This window comes from Chrysemys picta, chromosome 17, assembly GCF_011386835.1.
Source record: "Chrysemys picta bellii isolate R12L10 chromosome 17, ASM1138683v2, whole genome shotgun sequence".
NCBI lineage: Eukaryota > Metazoa > Chordata > Testudines > Emydidae > Chrysemys > Chrysemys picta.
This window is the reverse complement of record NC_088807.1, coordinates 6,208,982-6,230,689: the sequence shown is the minus strand read 5'-3', so window position 1 is coordinate 6,230,689 and position 21,708 is coordinate 6,208,982. Positions and strand designations below refer to the sequence as shown.

Here is a 21,708-nt window from a genome sequence, read left to right as displayed (position 1 = left end):
TTTTTATCTAAGCTGATAGAAACTGTTTTTAGTTTAAGAATAACTGAAATGTACTCACATGAGGAAATTGATCTGTGCCCCAGTCTCGAGTGGGCCAGTATTAAATAGTGTTACTGCAGGTGGGAGCGTTAGAATGGAAACCCTCATCCTTTAGTTCCCAAGGGCGTTTTTCTCGCCTCTGCCCTCGCCAATGGACGCTCAGCGTCCGAGAGATCCCAAGACTGGCCAAAGGCATTTTCCAGCGATAAAATAGCCGGCGAGGCCCGTCTCCCGTCAGCCATCGTCCATCCAAGACGTGTTGTAATGAACCTGAGTTTCAAAAGCTGCGCCCACCACGCGCGACTGTGCCCGGCCGTGGGAGCAGAATCCTGAGAGTGTCCTGCGGCTCTGCATCATGCATGAATTGGAGAACTGGGAGGGGAGAGCGCTTCCCGTGTGGCAAAATGTGACGGGTGTTGGCCAATTCGACATAGGGTCTTTATCATTGAAGTCTGAACATTCCCCGTGTGCCAGCGTCTGGTGAATTGTTCAAGAGTGTTTTCCTGTCCACCGGCAGCTTACTAAGGTCACGCAACCCGTCCTGGTCTTTTCATGCAGCTTTATTTGTCCAAATTTTCATCAATGGACACTCGAGCAGTGTCCCCCAATGGAGTCACGCCCCCCTCCGAGCCAGGCCTGGAAGGCCCCTTGTCTGGAGACATTTCCCTGTGCTAGGACCTCTGCCCAGGCCCCCCCAGTTCTCCTCAGCCACTTGCTGCGCTTGGCTGCGGGGTACCGTGTGATACAACCGGCGCCTGCCGTCCCGGCTCTGGGCCCGTGGCTCCCCCTGCAGCTTGGCCCTGGCTCCGCACTGGCGCGGCTGGTCTGTGCTGCCCCAGCTCCCGGCTCCGGCCTGCTCCAGCCCAGCTCGGCCCCCTTAGCTCTGCCCGGCCCCCAGCCCAGCTGCGCTCCCCTTAGCTCTGCCCTGCTCTGCCTCAGGCAGCCCCAGCTCACACAGAAGATGGGCCCCTGGGCGCCTGACTCTCTCGTTGGTCTGCTGCCTTGTCAATCAGGAAGATAAACTCATTGGCTTCTCCCCATTGGCCCTGGGTACTGTCAGTCCCAAGATCCTGATTTCTCTTCGGCCCTTCCCCTTTCTCCTCATGTTGGCACAGATCAGCCAGAGCCCCACTAAGTGTCAGTGAGGGTCCAGCAACCCCTGACACATGGGTGGGGGTTTCCTCTGGGTTTCATCCCACGCTCGCAGGCCCCCAGCCCCGAACAGGTGAGACGAGCCCAGAGCATGAGGGCAGAGGCTGGCGTAGCTCAAGGACTAGGGTGACCAGACAGCAAGTGTGAAAAATCGGGACAGGGGGTGGGGGGGGGTAATAGGAATCTATATAAGAAAAAGCCCCAAATATCGGGACTGTCCCTATAAAATCGGGACATCTGGTCACCCTATCAAGGACCCATCAGAGCCTTCAGCGGGCGCTGGCACCAGCCAGCAAAGGAAACCACTTGTCCCCCCCCCCCAGCCTGTTTGGCCAGCCTCAGTATGTTATGCAGACAAAACCTCACAGGATCGTTTCAGGGGGCAAGACAAAGATGCCACATTTATTATGATAACACAATTTGATTTATGACCAATAACTAATATCTAATACCTATGTATATACACACACAGAGAGACACACACACACATCCACACACACACACATCCATCAGATGTTCTGCAGCTGCTGTACAGTTACCAGTCCTGAATGTACCTTGAGTTTGTGGCTTGGGTTCGTAGCTTGGGTTCATAGCTTGTGGCGGTAACTGGCCAGGAAAGCCGGGCACAAGGACGAGCTGGGTCTCTGTTGGGCATGCACTGATGCCCTTCCATGTTGGCAGCAGAATGTTACCCTCTAAAGTCTTCCATCTCGCCCACCTTTTTGTAGGCTTGAGTTTGAATCCAGAGTCTATAGGTCTTGCTGTGTCGCACTGCCTCTGGGTTCGGTGTGATTGATCACCCGTCAATTGCAGATGTGACTTTCAGCCTGGGACCTGGCTTTGATCTTCCTTCTACTGTACCTTTGTTCTTTTCTTTTTAGGGTGGACTCTTCTTACTTTGTTAGGGCTCTTGTCTGCATCTTCAGCCCTTGGTGTTTGAACTTTATTTAATCAGGACAGGCTGGGGCTGGAGGTTGATTCCATCATCCATCCATACCTCATTCACACATCTAAAGTAACCTAATAAGATTACAGCAGGGTTTGCAAAAATGAAGGTTGCAGCAAGCTTACAAAATGGAGTAAGGGTTTTAAAATGGGGTTTGAATTACAATATGGCAAACAGTGAACAGAAGTTACAATGTAGGCAAGTGTAATGAATGGTGAACAGAAGTTACAATACTGAAACAGTGCAAGTCACTGGCTGGGTCTACACTACCCGCCTGAATCGGCGGGTAGAAATCGACCTCTCGGGGATCGATTTATCGCATCCCGTCGGGACGCGACAATCGATCCCCGAATCGACGCTCTTACTCCACCAGCGGAGGTGGGAGTAAGCGCCATCGACGGGAAGCCACAGAGGTCGATTTTGCCGCCATCCCTACAGCGGGGTAAGTCGGCCGCGATACATCGAATTCAGCTACGCTATTCGCGTAGCTGAATTTGCGTATCTTAAATCGACCCCCCCCCCCCCGTAGTGTAGATGTAGCCTAAGTCTCAGTGATTTAAGCAGGAATTGGATGGATAGTGAAATTTACAAGGGTAACTGGCTGAACAGCTATGGCTCTTAACAAGCATCTTAATTGTCAATTAGCCAGTTATTGGGGTAACCGGTTTTATGAATGAATGTTGTTTCATTCATTCATAAAACGTTACTTATGTACAATTTCATTTATCAGTTCTACAAGTAGCACCCTGTGTCGGTGCTGCCCCCGGGTGGGGACGGATGGGCAGCGGTGACCCTGTTGCCGCAGTGAATAAATGGGGGTGTTGCGGCAAGAAATGAAATGAGCAAACGGAGCCACAACCTGGGGCGCGTCCCGTTGTGCTGGCAGCCCCAGCGTATGGCAGGATCCGGGCAGGGCGCCGCGTCACTAGGATTCTGCGGCACGGAGAGAGCATTACCCAGGAGAAGTTCACGCTAGAAGGGTCTGAACTTTGATAGAGTCCACCCGTAACCACTAGAACCCCCCCTCCCTCTCCCAGAGCCAGAAATAGAACCCCGGCATCCGGGACCCCAGGTCTTCCTCCCAACAACTACTAATCCCCCCTCCCCTCCCAGAGCTGGGACTGCAACCCAGGAGTCCTGGTTTCCAGCCCCACACATGGTTTCCCACTGCTTTGAGCCAGGATCAGTCAGGGGTCTTTTTAACATTGGCTGCCCTCGCTTGGGGGCAAAGATCGGCAGGTCCCAGCGGCATCCATGTAGCAGATCCACGTTCCTGTGGCGCTACCGCGCCAGCCTGGCCTCGGATCTGCCGGCTGCACTGGAGCAGTTGGGCCAGTCTCTGGTTAGGGGGTGGAACCTGTGGGGCTTGGCTACGGAGCCCAGCCGCAGCTGTCAGGCTCCAGGCCCAGGTCTGGAGTTTAGATCTCAGCTGGGTCTCGAGCTCCTACAGATCTGTCATTCTGGTGTGCCCGCCAGAGCCAGACCCGCTGGCTCCACCCACGATCATTTCCACCCGTCAGCTCTGGCAGGGCGAGGCAGGGCACAGCCTGGCGCAGGCATCCCCACTCTGGAGCTGCACCCCAAAAAGGTCAGGAGAGTAACAACAAAATCCAGGGCTGCCCAAGCCGATCCAAGTCGTCTGAGCTTTCGGGGGCCTCCCGTTTCCTCTGCAGCCCCCAGGGCTAGAATCTTCTCCTATGAGCTGGGTGCTTCCTTGTTATGGGCTGGGTTAAACTCCCATTGAGGTTGGTGGGGGCAAGTGTGTGTATGTGTGTGTGTGAGTGAGTGAGTGAGAGAGAGAGAGAGACCCTGGAAAACGCTAGAGAGAGCGATGTTGGGTCTGGTGTTGGCTAAAGAGGCCTGGGTACATTCTTGGTCAGAAAACAAAGCTGCATCCAAGAAAATCCATCAATTTCTACTTCCAGCTGGAAAGTCCCCAGGGCCCCGGACTTTGACGAGCTGCTCAACTTCCTTTGTTAAAAAAGGGGCGACTCAGGCCCTCCCAGAATACCAGGAATCTGGGAGCTGGGGCTTTTCAACCCCCTCCCCCACCAATAACAGCACCAGGACACACATAAGAGTCAGTGACATGGCCCCCGGCAGGATGGTTGGCTCAGTTCCTGGTCGCTGGGCACAGGGTTGTGTGCTGGGGGGGCTCAGACCTTTACTGAGATAACCAGCCTCTGGGGGAAAAGGCAGCCTGGCACAGACGGCTCGAATGGGTCTTTCTGGGATGTCTGGTTTAAATGGGACCTAAGCAGTGCCAGGCTCTTGTGCCGGCTTTTGCCACGGTGCGGAGGGGGGAGTTTTACCCGGGTGAGCTAAGCACGTTGGGATCTGCGCTGGCCTCTCCCCAGGAGGGAATGAGTGTGGGGACGCAGTTCCCTCCTGACTCCACCAGGGGGCGATAGCCCCTTGCAGGGCAGGAGCCTTTGGTGACAGCAGCTGAGCCGGTGCACGTGGCCAGGTGGGGCCCATCCGCTAACCCGCCTGATGCAATTAACAGCCCAGCCTGGCGCTAGTGCCCGTCTGGCTAGAGCTGGATCCCCCTGAGTGCTAGGCCCCGATCCAGCCGGGCGCCCGTTTCTCCCCACTCTCAGCCCTTTCAGCACAAGGAAGTGAAAAGCAGCGCCGTGTTATCGCAGCGGTGAGTCTCCACATTGATCCCACTGCTCACACCATCTGTTCCCTTATCTCTCCATATCTTGTCCCGTATCTGTCAGTGCGGTGCCTCCGGGATTAAACATTAACCAGGACTTGTTGTTTTCCGCCAAATGCAGTGGGACCGAACAGGGGAACGAGAAAGAGAAAAAGGAGAAGAAAGGCCAACATAAAGCTGGTGGGGGGCATCACTGGCCCAGGGACTGGCTTCCATAACGCCCTGTAATAGGGCTTGGAGACATGAAAACAATACCGCCATCTGGACACTGGCAAGCAAATAGAAAGGGGTCAGAGGCAGAGATACAGGAAAGTCCACGGTTTTCCCCAGGAATTGAAATTAGGGGGGTGTTTGAATTCTCAGAAGGCCGATGAGGGGCAAGACTGTGAGGGTGAAGGTGGGCTGTATGGCACCATAGTAAAAACTGAAAAATATTCCACACTCATTTTATTAGATTGAACTCATGTTTTAAAATCATCACACACATTAAAGTTGGCTACTCAAGCACTACATCTACATCCTTCTTGGTTTCTTCTTGTAATTTTGCACAACTCTTTTAACGAACTCCTTGAAAGCAGTGCCTTCATCTTTGGTGGCTTCTCATGTGTCTGGTACTTCCTGTCCTTCATGATATGCTCATGATCAGGCAGAAGGCAACTTCTTTCAGAACATAAAATTCTACTCAATGAGGAAAAAGAGTGCTCAACTTTCACTGTTGTGACTGGGAGTAGCAAGAGATGAATTCCTGCTTCTTTCATCCAAGGAACCGTAGCACAAAGATTGGGTCGAGGCACCAGTGATGATAAAGAAGAAGTTGAAGTCAAATCTTCATTCATTCGTCGTATGCTATTCCACTCTGTGTTCAAATTCTCTATTCTGTCCTGATCACATGGCAGCCCCATTGCTGGCAGTGCCTCACTCCACTCAACCGTCAGTGTTTTAATAAGACTGGACTCTTCAGCTTGGAAAAGAGACGACTAAGGGGGGATATGACAAAGGTCTGTAAAATCATGAGTGGTGTGGAGAAAGTAAATAAGGAAGTGTTATTTACTCATAAGACAAGAACTAGGGATCACCAAATGAAATTAATAGGCAGCAGGTTTAAAACAAACAAAAGGAACGGAACGCTTGCGTAAGTCGGGGAGCATCTGTAACCCTAATACATTAGCGTACCCCAAAGTAATGGGAAAATCTGGTAACAATGTACCCTTCCCTTCTCCCTCCACCTCATCCCATTCATAGTTATTGTCCTTGGTCAGTGAAGACCAAGAGTTCCGAGGTGCTTTCCTGTGAGTTCACCTCCCACCCTGGGGCGTGTGGGGTGGAGAAGGCACCTTGCCCGTTCCTCCAGCCGCTCGCCACTCGCTCCGGCCACTGCTGTTCGTTGTGCCACCGCTCACTCCATCGCTCCATCGCCAAAGGCCGCACGCCGTCACCTTCTGCTGCCACCTGCCACTGTGACCTCTGCGAGTCGGTCTCTCGAGGGTCCACCGGCTCTCAGAGATTTCAGCTCTCAGTGGGGGAACCCACTGCTGGTGCAGGCTGGGCTGTCTCTTCCACCGAAACACTGTCCCACAGCAGCTCTCAGCACTTGCACCTGATTATCAGTGATTCCAGCTCTAGTGGTCACTTAAAAAACAAAGGTCTCTTTATGGAGCTTAATCGGATCTGTGGTCAAATAGGGCCTGTGACTCTTAGGCAGAGCCCACCCCACCAAGCAAAACATCTGTCCCACCCTCTCTCTTTCTCCACTGTAGGGTGACCAGACAGCAAATATGAAAAATCGGGATGGGGGTGGGGGGTAATAGGAGTCTATGTAAGAAAAAGACCCAAAAATTGGGACTGTCCCTATAAAATCAGGACATCTGGTCACCCTACTCCACTGGGATCTGGCATCCACACCCCCTGCTTAGCCCCTGCAGTTCAGTTGAGGGTGACCAGTGCTTAATTTATAATGAAAGAGGTGCCGGGGCTCAAGCAAGTTTCTCACTTTCATAACCGACGTGGCAAGTCCAGAGGTGCTGGGGCTATGAACTGCCCAGCCTAAAGGTGCCAGGACTCAGCCCCAGAAAGCTCTGGCACAAACTAAGCACTGAGGGTGAGTACAGTCCTCCTGCCTTTTACTCAGACATTATGGATCACAACATTTCATTACCTCTGAATTCCACTAAAGTGATTTGTAACCCCAAACCAGCCACAATGGAGCACTTGGGCAACACAGCTCTGCCTGCTGGATACCTCGGCAGAATAGGGGCATTCATGTAAACGCAGCCTGGTCCTGAAGCCTTTCCCCATTCCTCCCTCCTCCCCCACCCCCTGCCCGCCCATCGCTAGCTGTCAGGGAACAGCTCATTCAGTCCTTGAAATTATTAGTTTGGACAATATCACCGAAACAAACGTGCCGACATTGTCATAAAAAACAACAGCTGTAGCTCCTCTCTGCAGCGCCCTGGCCCTTTACGGCATGATAACCACCTATAAAAGCCCTGGGCAAACAGCTTGTAAATGTCTCCGAGGTGTTTATGGAGAGGCTGGCTTAGAATCATAGAATATCAGGGTTGGAAGGGACCTCAGGAGGTCATCTAGTCCAGGGGTTCTCAAACTGGGAGTCGGGACCCCTCAGGGGGTCACAAAGTTATTACATGGGGGGTCACGAGCTGTCAGCCTCCACCCCCAAACCCCGCTTTGCCTGCAGCATTTATAATGGTGTTAAATCTATAAAAACATGTTTTTAATTTATAAGGGGGGTCGCACTCAGAGGCCTGCTAGGTGAAAAGGGGTCACCAGTACAAAATTTGAGAACCTCTGATCTAGTCCAACCCCCTGCTCAAAGCAGGACCAATCCCCAACTAAATCATCCCAGCCAGGGCTTTGTCAAGCCGGGCCTTAAAAACCTCTAAGGATGGAGATTCCCCCACCTCCCTAGGTAATGCATTCCAGTGCTTCACCATCCTCCTAGTGAAATAGTGTTTCCTAATATCCTACTGTAGAGCGGCAGCTGCCCCACTCCTGGGGAACAGGGGTTAAAAGCAGCCATGCCAGGCTGAGTGGGGAAGCAGCCACGTCTGTGGCCAGCTCAATTAGGGCCCAACTGGCCCTGATAAGAGGGCTGGGGGCCAGGAGCTGAGGAGTCTCACTCTAGCCCTGGAGGGAGAAGGGCCCGGCTGCCTGAGAGAAGGTACCTGAAGCAGCCAGTGCTTGGGAAGGGCAAAGGGAGCTGGGGAGCTCCAGCCTGGTAAACCCCCAGGCTGCAGGCCTTGTTTAAGGCCAAAAGGTACTGGGTCTGCAGAGTGGCAGCCCGAGGATAGACAAAGGCAGCAGCTCCTACCCCGTTGCCAGTGATGAGTGGCCATTACACTGCAGTCTGCCCCCGTGAACGGGGGCTAGATGACGACTGGCAGTAGCCACTGAGGCAAGGGTTGGGGGTTCCCCTGGGAGGGGGGATAATAACTGAGAAATAGCTGACAGGAGCACTGTATCTAATTCCTATATCAAGGAAGAAAATTAAATAAATATTAGACCCACTCAGCTCTCATACGAACATGTTCTGACATCTTGTGGCAAGTCACTGATGGGACACTGGTTAAGTTTAAAATTGTAATGTCTCACTTACTCTCTCTAAAGGCAAAAGGGACCACTGTGATCATCTAGTCTGACTTCCTGCACATCACAGGCCACAGAACCTCCCCCCACCCACTCCTGTAACAGACACCTAAGCTCTGGCTGAGTTACTGAATCCTCAAACCAAGGTTGAAAGACTTCAAGTTACAGAGAATCCACCACGTACATTAGTTTAAACCTGCAAGTGACCCGTGCCCCATGCTGGAGAAAAAAGTGAAACTCCCCCACGTTCTCTGCTAATCTGACCCAAGGGAAAATTCCTTCCTGAACCCAAATACAATGGTCAGTTAGACCCTGAGCATGTGGGCAACATCCACCAGGCAGATACCTGGGAAAGAATTCTCTGTAATAACTCAGAGCTCTCCCCATCTAGTGTCTCATCTCCAGCTGTTGGGGATTTTTGCTACAGGCAGTCGCCGATGGGCCACACACCATGGTAGGCCGTCCTGTCATACCATCCCCTCCATAAACTTATCAAGCTCAGTCTTGAAGCCAGTTATGTTTTTTGTCCCCACTGCTCCCCTTGGGAGGCTGCTCCAGAACTTCACTCCTCTGATGGTTAGAAACGTCCACCTAATTTCAAGCCTAAACTTGTTGATGGCCAGTTTGTATCCATTTGTTCTGAGGTCCACACTGATGCTTAACTTAAATAACTCCTCTCTCTCCCTGGTATTTGTCCCTCTAATGTATTTATACACAGTAATCATATCACCCACAGCCTTCTGTTGGTTAGACTAATCAAGCGTACAGGGTTAAAAAAAATGAACTGGATACATTCATGGAGGATAGATCCGTCAATGGCTATTAGCCAGGATGGGAAGGGATGGTGTCCCTGTTCATTCCCTCTGGGGCACCTGGCATTGGCCACTGTTGGAAGACAGGATACTGGGATGGACCTTTGGTGTGACCAGTCTGACCGTTCTTATGTTCTTATGAGCCAAGCTCTTTGAGTCTCTTCTGAGAAAATATGTTTTCCATTCCTCAGATCATCCTAATGGCCCTTCTCTGCACCTGTTCCAGTTTGAATTCATCTTTCTTAAACATGGGAGACCAGAATTGCACACAATATTCCAGATGAGGTCTCACCAGTGCCTTGTATAACAGTACTAACACTTCCCTGTCTCTGCTGGGAATACCTTGCCTGATTCACCCCAGGACCACATTAGCTTTTTCATGCCTGCATCACATTGACAGCTCATAGCCATCCTGTGATCAACCAATACACCCAGCTCTTTCTCCTCCACCATCACTTCCAAAAGTCCCCAGCTTCTAGCAAAAATTCTTGTTGTTAGTCCCTAAATGCATGACCTTGCACTTTGCACTATTAAACATCATCCTATTTCTATCACTCCAGTTTACAAGAACAACAAGGAGTCTGGCGGCACCTTAAAGACTAACAGATTTATTTGGGCATAAGCTTTTGTGAGTAAAAACATGAAAGCTTATGCCCAAATAAATCTGTTAGTCTTTAAGGTTCCACCAGATTCCTTGTTGTTTTTGTAGATACAGACTAACACGGCTACCCCCTGATACTTGACTCCAGTTTACAAGGTCATCCAGATCTTCTTGTATGGTATTCCAGTCCTCCTTGGTATTGACAATACCTCCCCACTTTGTGTCATCTGCAAATTTATTAGCACACACCGACCTTTTGTGCCAAGGTCAGTAATAAAAAGGTTAAATAAGGTTGGTCCCAAGACTAATCCCTGAGGAACTCCACTAGTGACCTCCCTCCAGCCTGACAGTTCCCCTTTCTGTGTGACCTATTGTAATCTCCCCTTCAACCAGTTCCTCATCCACCTTTCAGTTCTCATATCAATCCCCATCTTCTCCAATTGAACTCATACTTTCTCATGTGGTACTGTATCAAATGCCTTAGTGACATCCCGGTACGGTAGATCCACTTCATTTCCTTTGTCTGAAAAATCAGCTATCTTGTAAAAGCAAGACATTAGTAACTTTGTTACCACCTCTGGAATCCAACAACTGAAACAATGGTAGAAAAATCTATAATTACTTTCTATCATTTCCGCTACTCGCTTTTTGCAGCTCACCCAGCTTGGAACAGATCATAGAACTTTAGGAAACATCCTAACAGGCCTTTCTTATCTTATTCACCTGTTAATCACTCTGTTTATAAACAAAATCCTGACTCCCTGCCTCAGGGGCGCAAGGTGGAAGCAGCATATCGCCTGTCTCCCCTGCAGAATTCATTGCATTGCACACTCAGGCTGCCTGCCTGAGATTTGCAGTTTGGGGAGGGGGACAATGCCCTCCCTTGCCCCCCAAACTCCACCTATGGGCTAGATGGACAATTGGTCTGACCCAGTGTCATGTAAAATGTTTAGTACAGAAATGCCCCAAGATAATGACCTCTCCAGATAGCGATGATGTGAGATAACGACCTTGGCCAATGATGCATTTTAAAAATCTTGTTCTACTAGGAAATATATTTTTATATATGACTCCCAGTCACAGATCTAGCATTCTGGAGCAAGGTCACTAAAATATAGTCCAATAACAAATGTTCCTTTAATGTGTTACCTGTCAGCTCTGTGTTCTTAGGGAACCAGGGCGCAGTGTCCAGCCTGTCTGACTCACGAAAGACCTTCCTCCCCCCTCCCGCCCTACAGCCTTTGCTTGAACCAAACCTGATCAGAAGGACGACTTACAAAAAGCAACGGAAAGGCCGTGGGAGACACACCTAAACCCCTGGGACAAGGGTGACAGGATTACGGAAACTCCCCTGGCCTCATTTGCAGCGGAGATGGGCCAGGGAGGCATCTCCATTAGCATACAGAATGGAGAACAGAGATTCCAAGGCAAGAACCGCACGGAACTCTGGGACCAGAAAAGCAGGGACGCACTGCATGATGGGGGATCTCTGCTCCAGATGTTAATGAACCCACACCTGCACACACCCAGCTGGGTAGTTATCAGACTAATTCTAGTAATAAATCCTTTATTGGTATCCAAAATACTAAAGCTGCCTAATTGCATTGTGATCTCCCTGGAAGGAACACCGTCCATAGCCAGGAATGATCAGTTCCTATTGTCAAGCCTGAACGAAACAACTTTGGTATCCTCCCTTGAGCCATCAATTTACCCATAAACAAATCTAATGTTCTCCCTTGAACCATTGTTTTTTCCCTACAAAAAACTCCGACCCCTGCTCAAGTAAGTGTTCTGATGCCTGGATCCAAACTCTGCATCAGTTCCACTGGGACGTCATCTTCTCCTGACTGATCATGCTGGGGGCTCTGCCTGTCTCCAGCACTCCGGACCCTCAGCTACCACCCCCTGGGATCTCCGATTGATCCAAGCTCCACGGAGTGGTGAGAACCCATCTCTCTCTCTCTCTCTCTCTCTCTCTCTCTCTCTCTCTGTTTTTTCTTTCTACAAAAGACTCTTTATGGAGCTTAATGAGATCTGTCTTTAAACAGGGGAGAGAGGCAGGTCAAATAGTGTCTGTGACTCTTAGGCAGAGCCCAGCCCACCAAGCAAAACATCTGTCCCACCCTCTCTCTTTCTCCACTGGGATCTGGCATTCACACCCCCTGCTTAGCCCCTGCAGTTCAGTTGAGGGTGACCAGTGCTTAATTTATAATGAAAGAGGTGCCGGGGCTCAAGCAAGTTTCTCACTTTCATAACCAACGTGGCAAGTCCAGAGGTGCTGGGGCTATGAACTGCCCAGCCTAAAGGTGCCAGGACTCAGCCCTGGAAAGCTCTGGCACAAACTAAGCACTGAGGTGAGTACAGTCCTCCTGCCTTTTACTCAGACATTATGGATCACAACATTTCATTACCTCTGAATTCCACTAAAGTGATTTGTAACCCCAAACCAGCCACAATGGAGCACTTGGGCAACACAGCTCTGCCTGCTGGATACCTAGGCAGAATAGGGGCATTCATGTAAACGCAGCCTGGTCCTGAAGCCTTTCCCCATTCCTCCCTCCTCCCCCACCCCCTGCCCGCCCATCGCTAGCTGTCAGGGAAGAGCTCATTCAGACCTTATTAACAAATCATTATTTGAAATTATTAGGTTGGGCAATATCGCCGAAACAAACGTGCCGACATTGTCATAAAAAACAACAGCTGTAGCTCCTATCTGCAGGGACCTGGCCCTTTACAGCGCAATGTCCACCCATAAAGGCCCTCGGCAAACAGCTTGTAAATATCTCCGAGGTGTTTATGGAGAGGCTGGGCTTGTGGGGGTGCGGGGAGGGATGGGACAGACACAGCCAGATCTTTTTGTGCCAAGGTCAGTAATAAAAATGTTAAATAAGGTTGGTCCCAAGACTGATCCCTGAGGAACTCCACTAGTGACCTCCCTCCAGCCTGACAGTTCCCCTTTCAGCGTGACCCATTGTACTCTCCCCTTCAACCAGTGCCTTATCCACCTTTCAGTTCTCATATCAATCCCCGTCTTCTTCCTTTGTCTAAAAAATCAGCTAGCTTGTAAAAGCAAGACATTAGTAACTTTGTTACCACCTCTGGAATCCAACAACTGAAACAATTGTAGAAAAATCTATAATTACTTTCTATCATTTCCGCTACTCGCTTTTTGCAGCTCACCCAGCTTGGAACAGATCATTGAACTTTAGGAAACATCCTCACAGCTCTTTCCTATCTTAATCACCTGTTAATCACCTTGTTTATAAAAACAACGAGGAGTCCTTGTGCCACTTTAGAGATTAACAAATTTATTTGGGCATAAGCTTTCATGGGCTAAAACCCCTTCATCAGATGCATGCAGTGGAAAATACAGTAAGCAGTATATGTATTACAACACATGAAAAGATGGGAGTTGCCTTACCGAGTGGGGGGTCAGTGCTAACGAGGCCAATTCAATCAAGGTGGAAATGGCCCATTCCCAACAGTTGACAAGAAGGGGTGAGTATCAACAGAGGGAAAATTACTTTTTGTAATGACCCAGGCCTAATTTGATGGTATCTAGTTTGCAAGTTAGTTTGCAAATTAAACCCAGTTCCGCAGTTTCTTGTTGAAGTCTTTTTTTGAAGTTTTTTTGTTGAAGGATGGCCACTTTTAAGTCTGTTATTGAGTGTCCAGGGAGACTGAAGTGTTCTCCTACTAGTTTTTTAACGTTACAATTCTTGATGTCTGATTTGTGTCCATTTATTCTTTTGCGTAGAGACTGTCCGGTTTGGCCAAAGTACATGGCAGAGGGGCATTGCTGGCACATGGTGGCATATATCACATTGGTAGATGTGTAGGAGAACAAGCCCCTGATGGCGTGGTTGATGTAGTTAGGTCCTGTGATGGTGTCCCTTGAATAGATATGCGGACAGAGTTGGCACCGGGGTTTGTTGCAAGGATAGGTTCCTGGGTCAATGTTTTTGTTGTGTGGTGTGTAGTTGCTGGTGAGTATTTGCTTCAGGTTGAGGGGCTGTCTGTAGGCGAGGACTGGCCTGTCTCCCAAGGTCTGTGAGAGTGAGGGATCGTCCTTCAGGATAGGTTGTAGATCCTCGATGATGCGCCTGAGAGGTTTTAGTTGAGAGCTGAAGGTGATGGCTAGTGGCGTTCTGTTACTTTCTTTGTTGGGCCTGTCCTGTAGTAGATGACTTCTGGATACTCTTCTGGCTCTGTCAATCTGTTTCTTCACTTCACCAGGTGGGTATTGTAGTTTTAAGAATGCTTGATAGAGATCCTGTAGGTGTTTGTCTCTGTCTGAGGGATTGGAGCAAATGCGGCTGTATCTTAGAGCTTGGCTGTAGACAATGGATCGTGTGATGTGTCCTGGATGGAAGCTGGAGGCATGTAGGTAAGTATAGCGGTCAGTTGGTTTCCGGTATAGGGTGGTGTTTGTGACCATCACTTATTTGCACTGTAGTGTCCAGGAAGTGGACCTCTTGTGTGGACTGGTCCAGGCTGAGGTTGATGGTGGGGTGGAAATTGTTGAAGTCCTGGTGGAATTCCTCAAGGGCCTCCTTCCTGTGGGTCCATATAATGGAGATGTCATCAATGTAGTGCAAGTAGAGGAGGGGCGCTAGGGGACGAGAGCTGAGGAAGTGTTGTTCTAAGTCAGCCATAAAAATGTTGGCATACTGTGGGGCCATGCGGGTACTGCTATGGGTAATACCCACCTGGTGAAGTGAAGAAACAGATTGACAGAGCCAGAAGGGTACCCAGAAGTCACCTACTACAGGACAGGCCCAACAATGAAAGTAACAGAGCGCCACTAGCCATCAACTACAGCCCCCAGCTAAAACCTCTCCAGCGCATCATCGAGGATCTACGACCTATCTACAACCTGAAGGATGATCCCTCATTCTCACAGGGAGACAGGCTAGTCCTCGCTTACAGACAGCCTCCCAACCTGAAGCAAATACTGCCAAAGAAAAAACCAGCCAAAATTGATCACTTGGGCAACACAGCTCTGCCTGCTGGATACCTAGGCAGAATAGGTGCATTCATGTAAATGCAGTCCAGTCCTGAAGCCCCGCCCCACCCCCCAAGCCCATCACTAGCTGTCAGGGAAGAGCTCATTCAGACCTTGCTTACAAATAATAATTTGAAATTATTAAGTTGGGCAATATCGCCGAAACAAACGCGCCGACATTGTCATAAAAAACAACAGCTGTAGCTCCTGTCCGCAGCGCCCTGGCCCTTTACGGCATAATGACCGCCTATAAAAGCCCTGGGCAAACAGCTTGTAAATGTCTCCGAGGTGTTTATGGAGAGGCTGGGCTTGTGAGATGCCATCGTGTCTGGGGTCTCACCCAGAACCACAGCACAAGTTTGAGATACAAACATACCACACATATTTATAACTCACAAAACAAAGATGACACATACATGTGGTGATGATATTTAGTGAATGATAACTTTTCCACTGATAGCTTAGACGGCATATCTGATAAGATTCATTGCAATTCTATAATAATTATGGTATCAATAATATCATAAAGTGTTTCACATATTCCATGCAGCATTGCAATGATGACGATATTAATATCAGGAGGTGGGGTGGGGGTGCTAAGAAAACAGTCTGTTATTTGTGAAATACAATGTTGACAAGCCTACCTGGCAGCTGTGCGCCACACCTGCAGGGCACTGCCCGGCCGGAGGAGGAGCTTGGCAGGGAGCAGAGAGCAGCTCCCTTTAAAGGCACCAGTGGAGGTGAGCAGAGCTGGGATCTGCAGAGGACCCCGGCGGCAGGCCCAGCTGATGCGCTACCTGAGCTGTTGAGGGGAAGGACTCTGGACATTTGCAAGGTCGGAGACGTCTCCTCGGGTTTCTTCAAGTCTCTGCTTTTCCCTCTGGCTTGGTAAGGCTGGCAGGAAGCAACCCGGGGGTGGGGGAAGGTGGCACAGAGTATTCCAGGGGCAGATCTCAGTTGCCCGCCTTGGGGTCCTGCTGGAGCCCATGGGAGAGGTTGGGCCAGAGGTCCCCAGCCAGGGCTGGAGGCACACAGCCTGTCGCTGATGCAACGACTCAGGACTAGGGAGACCCACATCCCAGACAGTCCCGACTCTGGGGTTTGGCCAGGCAATACCTGAAGCCTATTGCCGGACAGGGTAACACGTATTTATTGGACCATTTATGTACTCCAGTGGGGGTGGACACAGCCTGTGACCCAGCCGGAGAGTTAGTCACAGGAGGGGACAGACAGCACAGGGTGGGAGCGGCTACCAACAGGGGGCACCAGGACAGAGAGAGCCTGTCACGACCTCGCCAGACTACTAGGTGGGAGCTGTGGGCGCAGATCCCTTCCCCGGCCCCGATCTCAGTCACTGTGTGTCTGCAGCGACCGGTGTAGTACAGAGAGCCTGGAGCACTGGGCCTGGGGCAAGATTTGAGACTTGAACCAGAGGCTGTGAACCAAAGTCAGGCCATGGGTTAAAGCAATTGCTGACAAGTTTACTGTCCGGTATAGGTACGTGGCAAAGTTGTTGCTAGTGTCCCACACACTAGATATTAACGTAAATATAGCGTAGGTGGGACAAATACATTCAATTTACTGCAAAATAAAATGGTTGGACAAAATAAACGGGGTGTTTTGTCCAAGATCTCAGGACCCAGGGGAGGTGACAGACGAATGTGGTGACACATGGAAGGTGGGACGGAAGCTGCTTGTCTCAGTCTATTGCTCTCGGGTACCTCGCCGTCAGCCTGTGTGTGGCCCAGGGGACAGCGGCGATTCCCGTCGCTGCCTGAGCCGCTCCTTGCCACGGGGCACTCGTGTTAGTGAACCTGTAACCATGGAGCCAGGGCACTAGGACTGCGCCTTCAGGGCAATGAACCTGGCTGAGGGCCTTTGTCACCAGACCATGCTGTGGTCTTTCTTTAAAAGTAGCACTGAGGTCTTATAAATTCACATGCTGCCTTGTCTGCTGTTAGTGTTGATAACACTGGAGCTCCAAGAACAGATGCTCTGGGCTGATCTAGGTTGGCACCTTCAGGCACTGCCTTAGTGCCCTGCAGCTGGAGTTCAGGGGAAGTGGGGCAGGCGGTGTGTCTGGATCGGTCGGAGCAGAAAATGGTGGCACAGACAGTGGCTGACGTGCTGTCCCCCCGGTGCAGCGTTCCCCAGCTCTCCAGGCCGGGCTGTGCTCTGTGCCCAGCCTTGCCCAGGTTGGGATGAAGGTTCTGCCCCCGGGATCGCGCTGCCAGGCCAGAACCGCTCCCTCCCCCTCGGACGCAGTCTGTCGGCCCTGGTGTTGCTACAGACCCCTGAGCCCTGCTGCATGAGCCCGGCTTGGTCTTAAGCAACCGCAGCCCCTGGTGAAATCCCCCCAATCGTTCCTCCGCGGTGGCTGGGCTCCCAAACAGCATCGGCAGGATGGTTTATTGACCAACTACCTGGCCTCACCCCCATAGCCCTGCCAGGCGCTTATAGAGAGCAGCAGGTGCCGGTGCCCAGATCTCACTTTCCCCCCAGCTCTGCAGGAATCCAGGTGGGCACATGCCAGCCCCGCTCTGCACCCCACGGGGCGCCGGTCTCCATGGCCCAGCTCTGCCCCCAGCCCGGCTCTTCTCCCCACAGCCCCAGCTGGGCAGTGTTAGTACAGCCAGGGCCAGCACCGAGCCTGCAGCTCAAAGGGCTGCCATGGGGACCCGGGGAGCTCGGGGGGGAGGGGGGTCTGGGCAGGGCTGGGACGCTGCCCTCAGGCGACAGGCCGGGCTGGGAGCCCAGGGCAGCCTGAGCGCAGAGGGATCTGCTACCCAGGGGCTCTGAGGATGTTTGGCTCCGGCCCAGCAGCGCCCCCTCCTGGGATTGGCAGGCGGCTGTGACAGGCGCATGTCCCCACAGGACTGAGTGAGAGGAAGATGCTGCTGCTGACGCGGGTCGTGTTGCTCTCAGCGCTCTGCGCCGCGGCGCTCGGTGAGTTCGGATCCCTGATGCAGCTGAGAACTGGGGGGTGGGGGGGCGGAAATCCAGGAGTGGGAAATTAACGATGGAGTTACCCATCAAACCTGCCCCCTGCCGTGGAGACGCCCGTTGGCTTCCATCTACCATCCCTCGGTGAGGCAGGGCTGGGTTGTCCCCTGCCCGTCCATACGCAGAACCCTAGTGTTCATCGGCCCAAGGGACGAGGCCCCTGGCCCTGCCCACGGGGAGCCGATCCCAGAGTGTCTTGTCGCACACCTCCCGCCCAGGCCGTGTCCCCTGCCAGCCCAGCTCCATCCGAACTGCCCTGGGGCAACCAAGAGCCAGAAAGGGCCAGCTCCCAGCAGCAGAGGGGCAGTGAGCTGAGGCTGTGTGGGGAGGGCAGGGGAAAGGGGGCTGGGGAGGGGGAGAGCAGGGGCAGAGGTGGGGGTGGGGGAGCAGTAACAACACCAGCTGATCCCCAGCTCCCATCAAGGCCCCGTTAGCAGGTTTCGTTCTGGGAATGTCCCTGCAGCCTAGAAATCGCCCCTGGATCAGAGCAGGGCCCATCTACCCCGGTGTCCCGGCTCCGGCAGCGGCCAGTGCCAGATGCTCCAGAGAGAGGCGCCAGACACCCCCTAGTGGCTCATGATGGAATAACCCGGCTACAGGGCAATTTCCTTTCTGTTTCCACCATGGAGTGGCTGCCCCAAGCCCTGGGGCGGGAGCCCGTCCAGTCCCACGCTGGCTGTTCTCATTCTCCATAGAAACCTCTGAGCCGTTGCTGGACCCTGCTCGTGGCCCAGTGACAGCCAGTGGCAGCGAGTTCCACAGGCTGATTGTGTCCATTGAACCTTTTCTCAGGGTCGGATGTTCTGACCTTCCAGTTTCTGGGGCACTGGACTCCATCCTGGTCACCCCGACTCGGACGTTCCTGGCAGAGGGGCAGGGGGGTCAGCAGTGGGAGACCAGAAGGATCAGGGGCCTCCCGGATGCAGAGAGAGCGGAAAGGCTGCAGAGCAGAGGGGACAGGCTGGAGGGATGCAAATGACCAGAGGGGGCAGAGGAGACAGATGGGCACGAAGCCGCACACCCTGGGCAGGAGCTTCCCCAGTCCGAGCTCAGTTCAGAGCACCAGCCCCACCTGCCATCTCCAGCCCAGCCCTTGCTTGGCCTCCCTCCAGCCTGGCCTGGCTCCCCATTCGCCCCTTTGCTGCCAGGGCGGGTGCTGCTGCACGGCGAGCAGGCTCCCGGCCAGGCCTCTCTCCAGGCCTGTCACATTTAACACAGGGCTGCGCCTCCCTCCTGCGCCGTGCTGGGCCTTTGCTGGGCTGCTCCCCCCACCCTATTGCCACGGCCTCACTCAGAGCACCAGCCCTCGGCCAATCCTGCTGCGTGGGCTGGGGCAGGTGGGGGGCAGCCACATTAACCCAACTCTTTCTCCCCTCCCCCGCATGGCACAGGCTGCCCCCGCATCATCTCTCGCTCCCAGTGGAGGGCCCGGACCCCGAGAAGCAGGGACCGGCTGAGGACCCCAGTGCCCTACGTCATCATCCACCATACGGCAGGAAACCGCTGCTACACACAGGCCTCCTGTAGCGAGCAGGTCAGGGGCATCCAAAACTACCACATCAACAAGAGGGGCTGGTCTGACATCGGCTACAAGTGAGTGGGGGCAGGGTGGGGTGGGGGCCTCCCCATAGCTATGGGCAGACTTGGGGCCACTGCCCCCAAGCAGCCACATGGGGGCAGCAGAGACCACACTCAGGGGTAGAGGGGACTTGTCCGCAGAAGAGATTTGATTTTTATATTTAATATTTTTTGGCTGAAAAGGGGGAATTGGGTTGGGGTGCACCCAGAGTCTCTGCTGTGGGGGACGGGGATTTCGGGGGCATAGGGAGATTGGGAGGGAGGCTGAGGAAGTCCCTGAAGAGCGGGGGATGGATGGGAAGGGGCAGTCATGGAGCTGGTGGGGGATGGAGGGCCGCAGGGAGCCCCTGGGTTGTGCCAGGAGCTCGGCTGACAGACGCCGCACGGCCTGCGCCCTTCTTGTCTGTGACACCGCCCCGTGCTGGCGTTATCGACGCCTTTCCTTGTCGCCGGACTGACGCCCCGCAACGAAAACCTGGCCAGGGATTTTGCTCCCTGAAATGTTTTCAGATTATGACGTCAGGGGATGGAAACCCAACTGGGAATTTCCTGCGTGGCGCCAGGTCCCTGCCATGTTCTCCTGCCCCAGATCTGGGTTGGCTACAGCCCTCGCTCTCCCCCCAGCTGTATCCTGGTGGGACCTGGGCAAGGCCAGCGACGACCCTGGGGGAGCTGCCGGGAACGATGGGGAGGGGAGGCTGTGGCCGACGTGCCTGTGCGGGTCTCACACTGCGCTCTGCCTGCAGCTTCCTGATCGGCGAGGACGGCAGAGTCTACGAGGGCAGAGGCTGGAGCACCATGGGGGCCCACGCCAAGAACTGGAACTCTAAGTCACTGGGATTCAGTTTCCTTGGCACCTTCACCAGTACGTGGGTCCCGTCTGTACGGATTTCCCCAGCTAGGCCCCGAGGGGAGCTGGGAATCCCTCCTGCAGGGCTCCCGCCCACAGCCCTGGCAGCCATTTCTCCAGCCCAGGGATAATTTTTGGCTCTTTTTTGCCCCCTGGACAATTTTTCCACGTCCCCACAGCCGGACACGGGGAAAAGCCCCTCCCTGCCCCTGCCCCCCACTCCTCTGTTTGTCCCGCCCAGGATCCCATGAGCCCTGCCTGTCCCTGCATCGCCCTGGGAGCTCGGGTGTGGCTTGTGACTCCTAGATCCTGCCCAGAGCCCGGCTCTCCAGGGTGCAGCTCCCGGGCTGGAGGTGGGGCCTGCGTCCCTCGAGCTGTAACTGTCCATCGGGCTGGATAAAATGCATTTGGTTTGCCTGGGCCCAGCTCGCGCTGTAGCACGGCCCTGGCCTCACCGGGCAGAGAGCACCTGAGCTGGGCACTCACAGGGCAGCTGCAGCTGGGGACACTGGGCACCCGGTGCCCCCTCTCAGCTCAGAGCTTGGGGGCGGGGGTTGGGATTCAGCGAGAGATCTGCCCCGGGGCTAACCCAGCTGGCTTCAGCGCCATCCCGCTGGGCTCCACCATGGTCGAGCTCCCCCTGCCTGGGGCACCAGGCTGGGGCATGGGGCCAGGAAATGCAGCGGGCGGGAGGTTGCATTACCCAGCGCAATGGGGCGAGGGGGGGTGACATTGACGTGGCCAATCGAGAGCGTGGGCAGAGGGGGGTTATTTATTCAGGCCACAGTCACGTCCCCTGAGCAGCAGAGAGGGGCCGAGGGCCAGGGTGAGATTAACAGGGGGCTCCTGTGTCCTGCAGACGGAGTCCCCAACGCTGCCGCCCTGAACGCCGCCAGGAGCCTGATCCAATGCGCCATCTCCAAGGGCTTCCTGAGCCGCAGCTACACCCTGAAGGGGCATCGCAACGTGAGCCCGACCAGCTGCCCCGGGAACGACCTCTACAGGGTCATCAGCCGGTGGGCCAGGTTCAAACCCTGAGTCCCTGCAGCCTCGGGGCAGCCCCTGCGCCCATCACTGACCCCGCCTGCGGCTTCTGCCTTCTCGAGCAGCACCTCCGTCCTCCAGCAGGGGGCAGCCTCCCGCTTCTCGCCCACCCGCCTGGGAAGGACCCGTCGAGTGGTTTGCAGAGTCCCACAAAGGGGTTTTTAATTCAAGTGCAATTTGCCTCTAACCCAGCGCCCCTGCGGCTTAGCGCTTGCTTTGCTTGGGAGCTTTTGAGCAGTGACAATAAACCAGCTTCTAGCACATGAAAAGTTGAAGCGCCGTGAATCATTTCATCTCCTGTTAAACCATAACCACCCCCCGCCACTGGGCTGGGCTGGGAGAGCTCAGAGGGTGAGATTATGGTCTGTCAGAGTGGCACTAAGAGGTCCCACTACACTAGGTGCTGTACACACAGA

The 21,708-nt window shown here is 53.3% G+C and overlaps 1 protein-coding gene across 1 annotated transcript in view; it reads left to right on the top strand.

The window, feature by feature from the left end:
* LOC112061213 (uncharacterized) overlaps positions 1-21,561 on the top strand; it is a 29,213-nt gene extending 7,652 nt beyond the window's left edge. Inside the window, exons 5-9 of the mRNA XM_024113987.3 lie at positions 4,918-4,976; positions 17,692-17,763; positions 19,212-19,413; positions 20,145-20,263; positions 21,108-21,561. Coding sequence (XP_023969755.2) covers positions 4,918-4,976; positions 17,692-17,763; positions 19,212-19,413; positions 20,145-20,263; positions 21,108-21,286 — 631 coding nt within the window. The 3' untranslated portion in view covers positions 21,287-21,561. The remainder of the gene's footprint in view (positions 1-4,917; positions 4,977-17,691; positions 17,764-19,211; positions 19,414-20,144; positions 20,264-21,107) is intronic.
* The last annotated feature ends 147 nt before the right edge of the window (positions 21,562-21,708 follow it).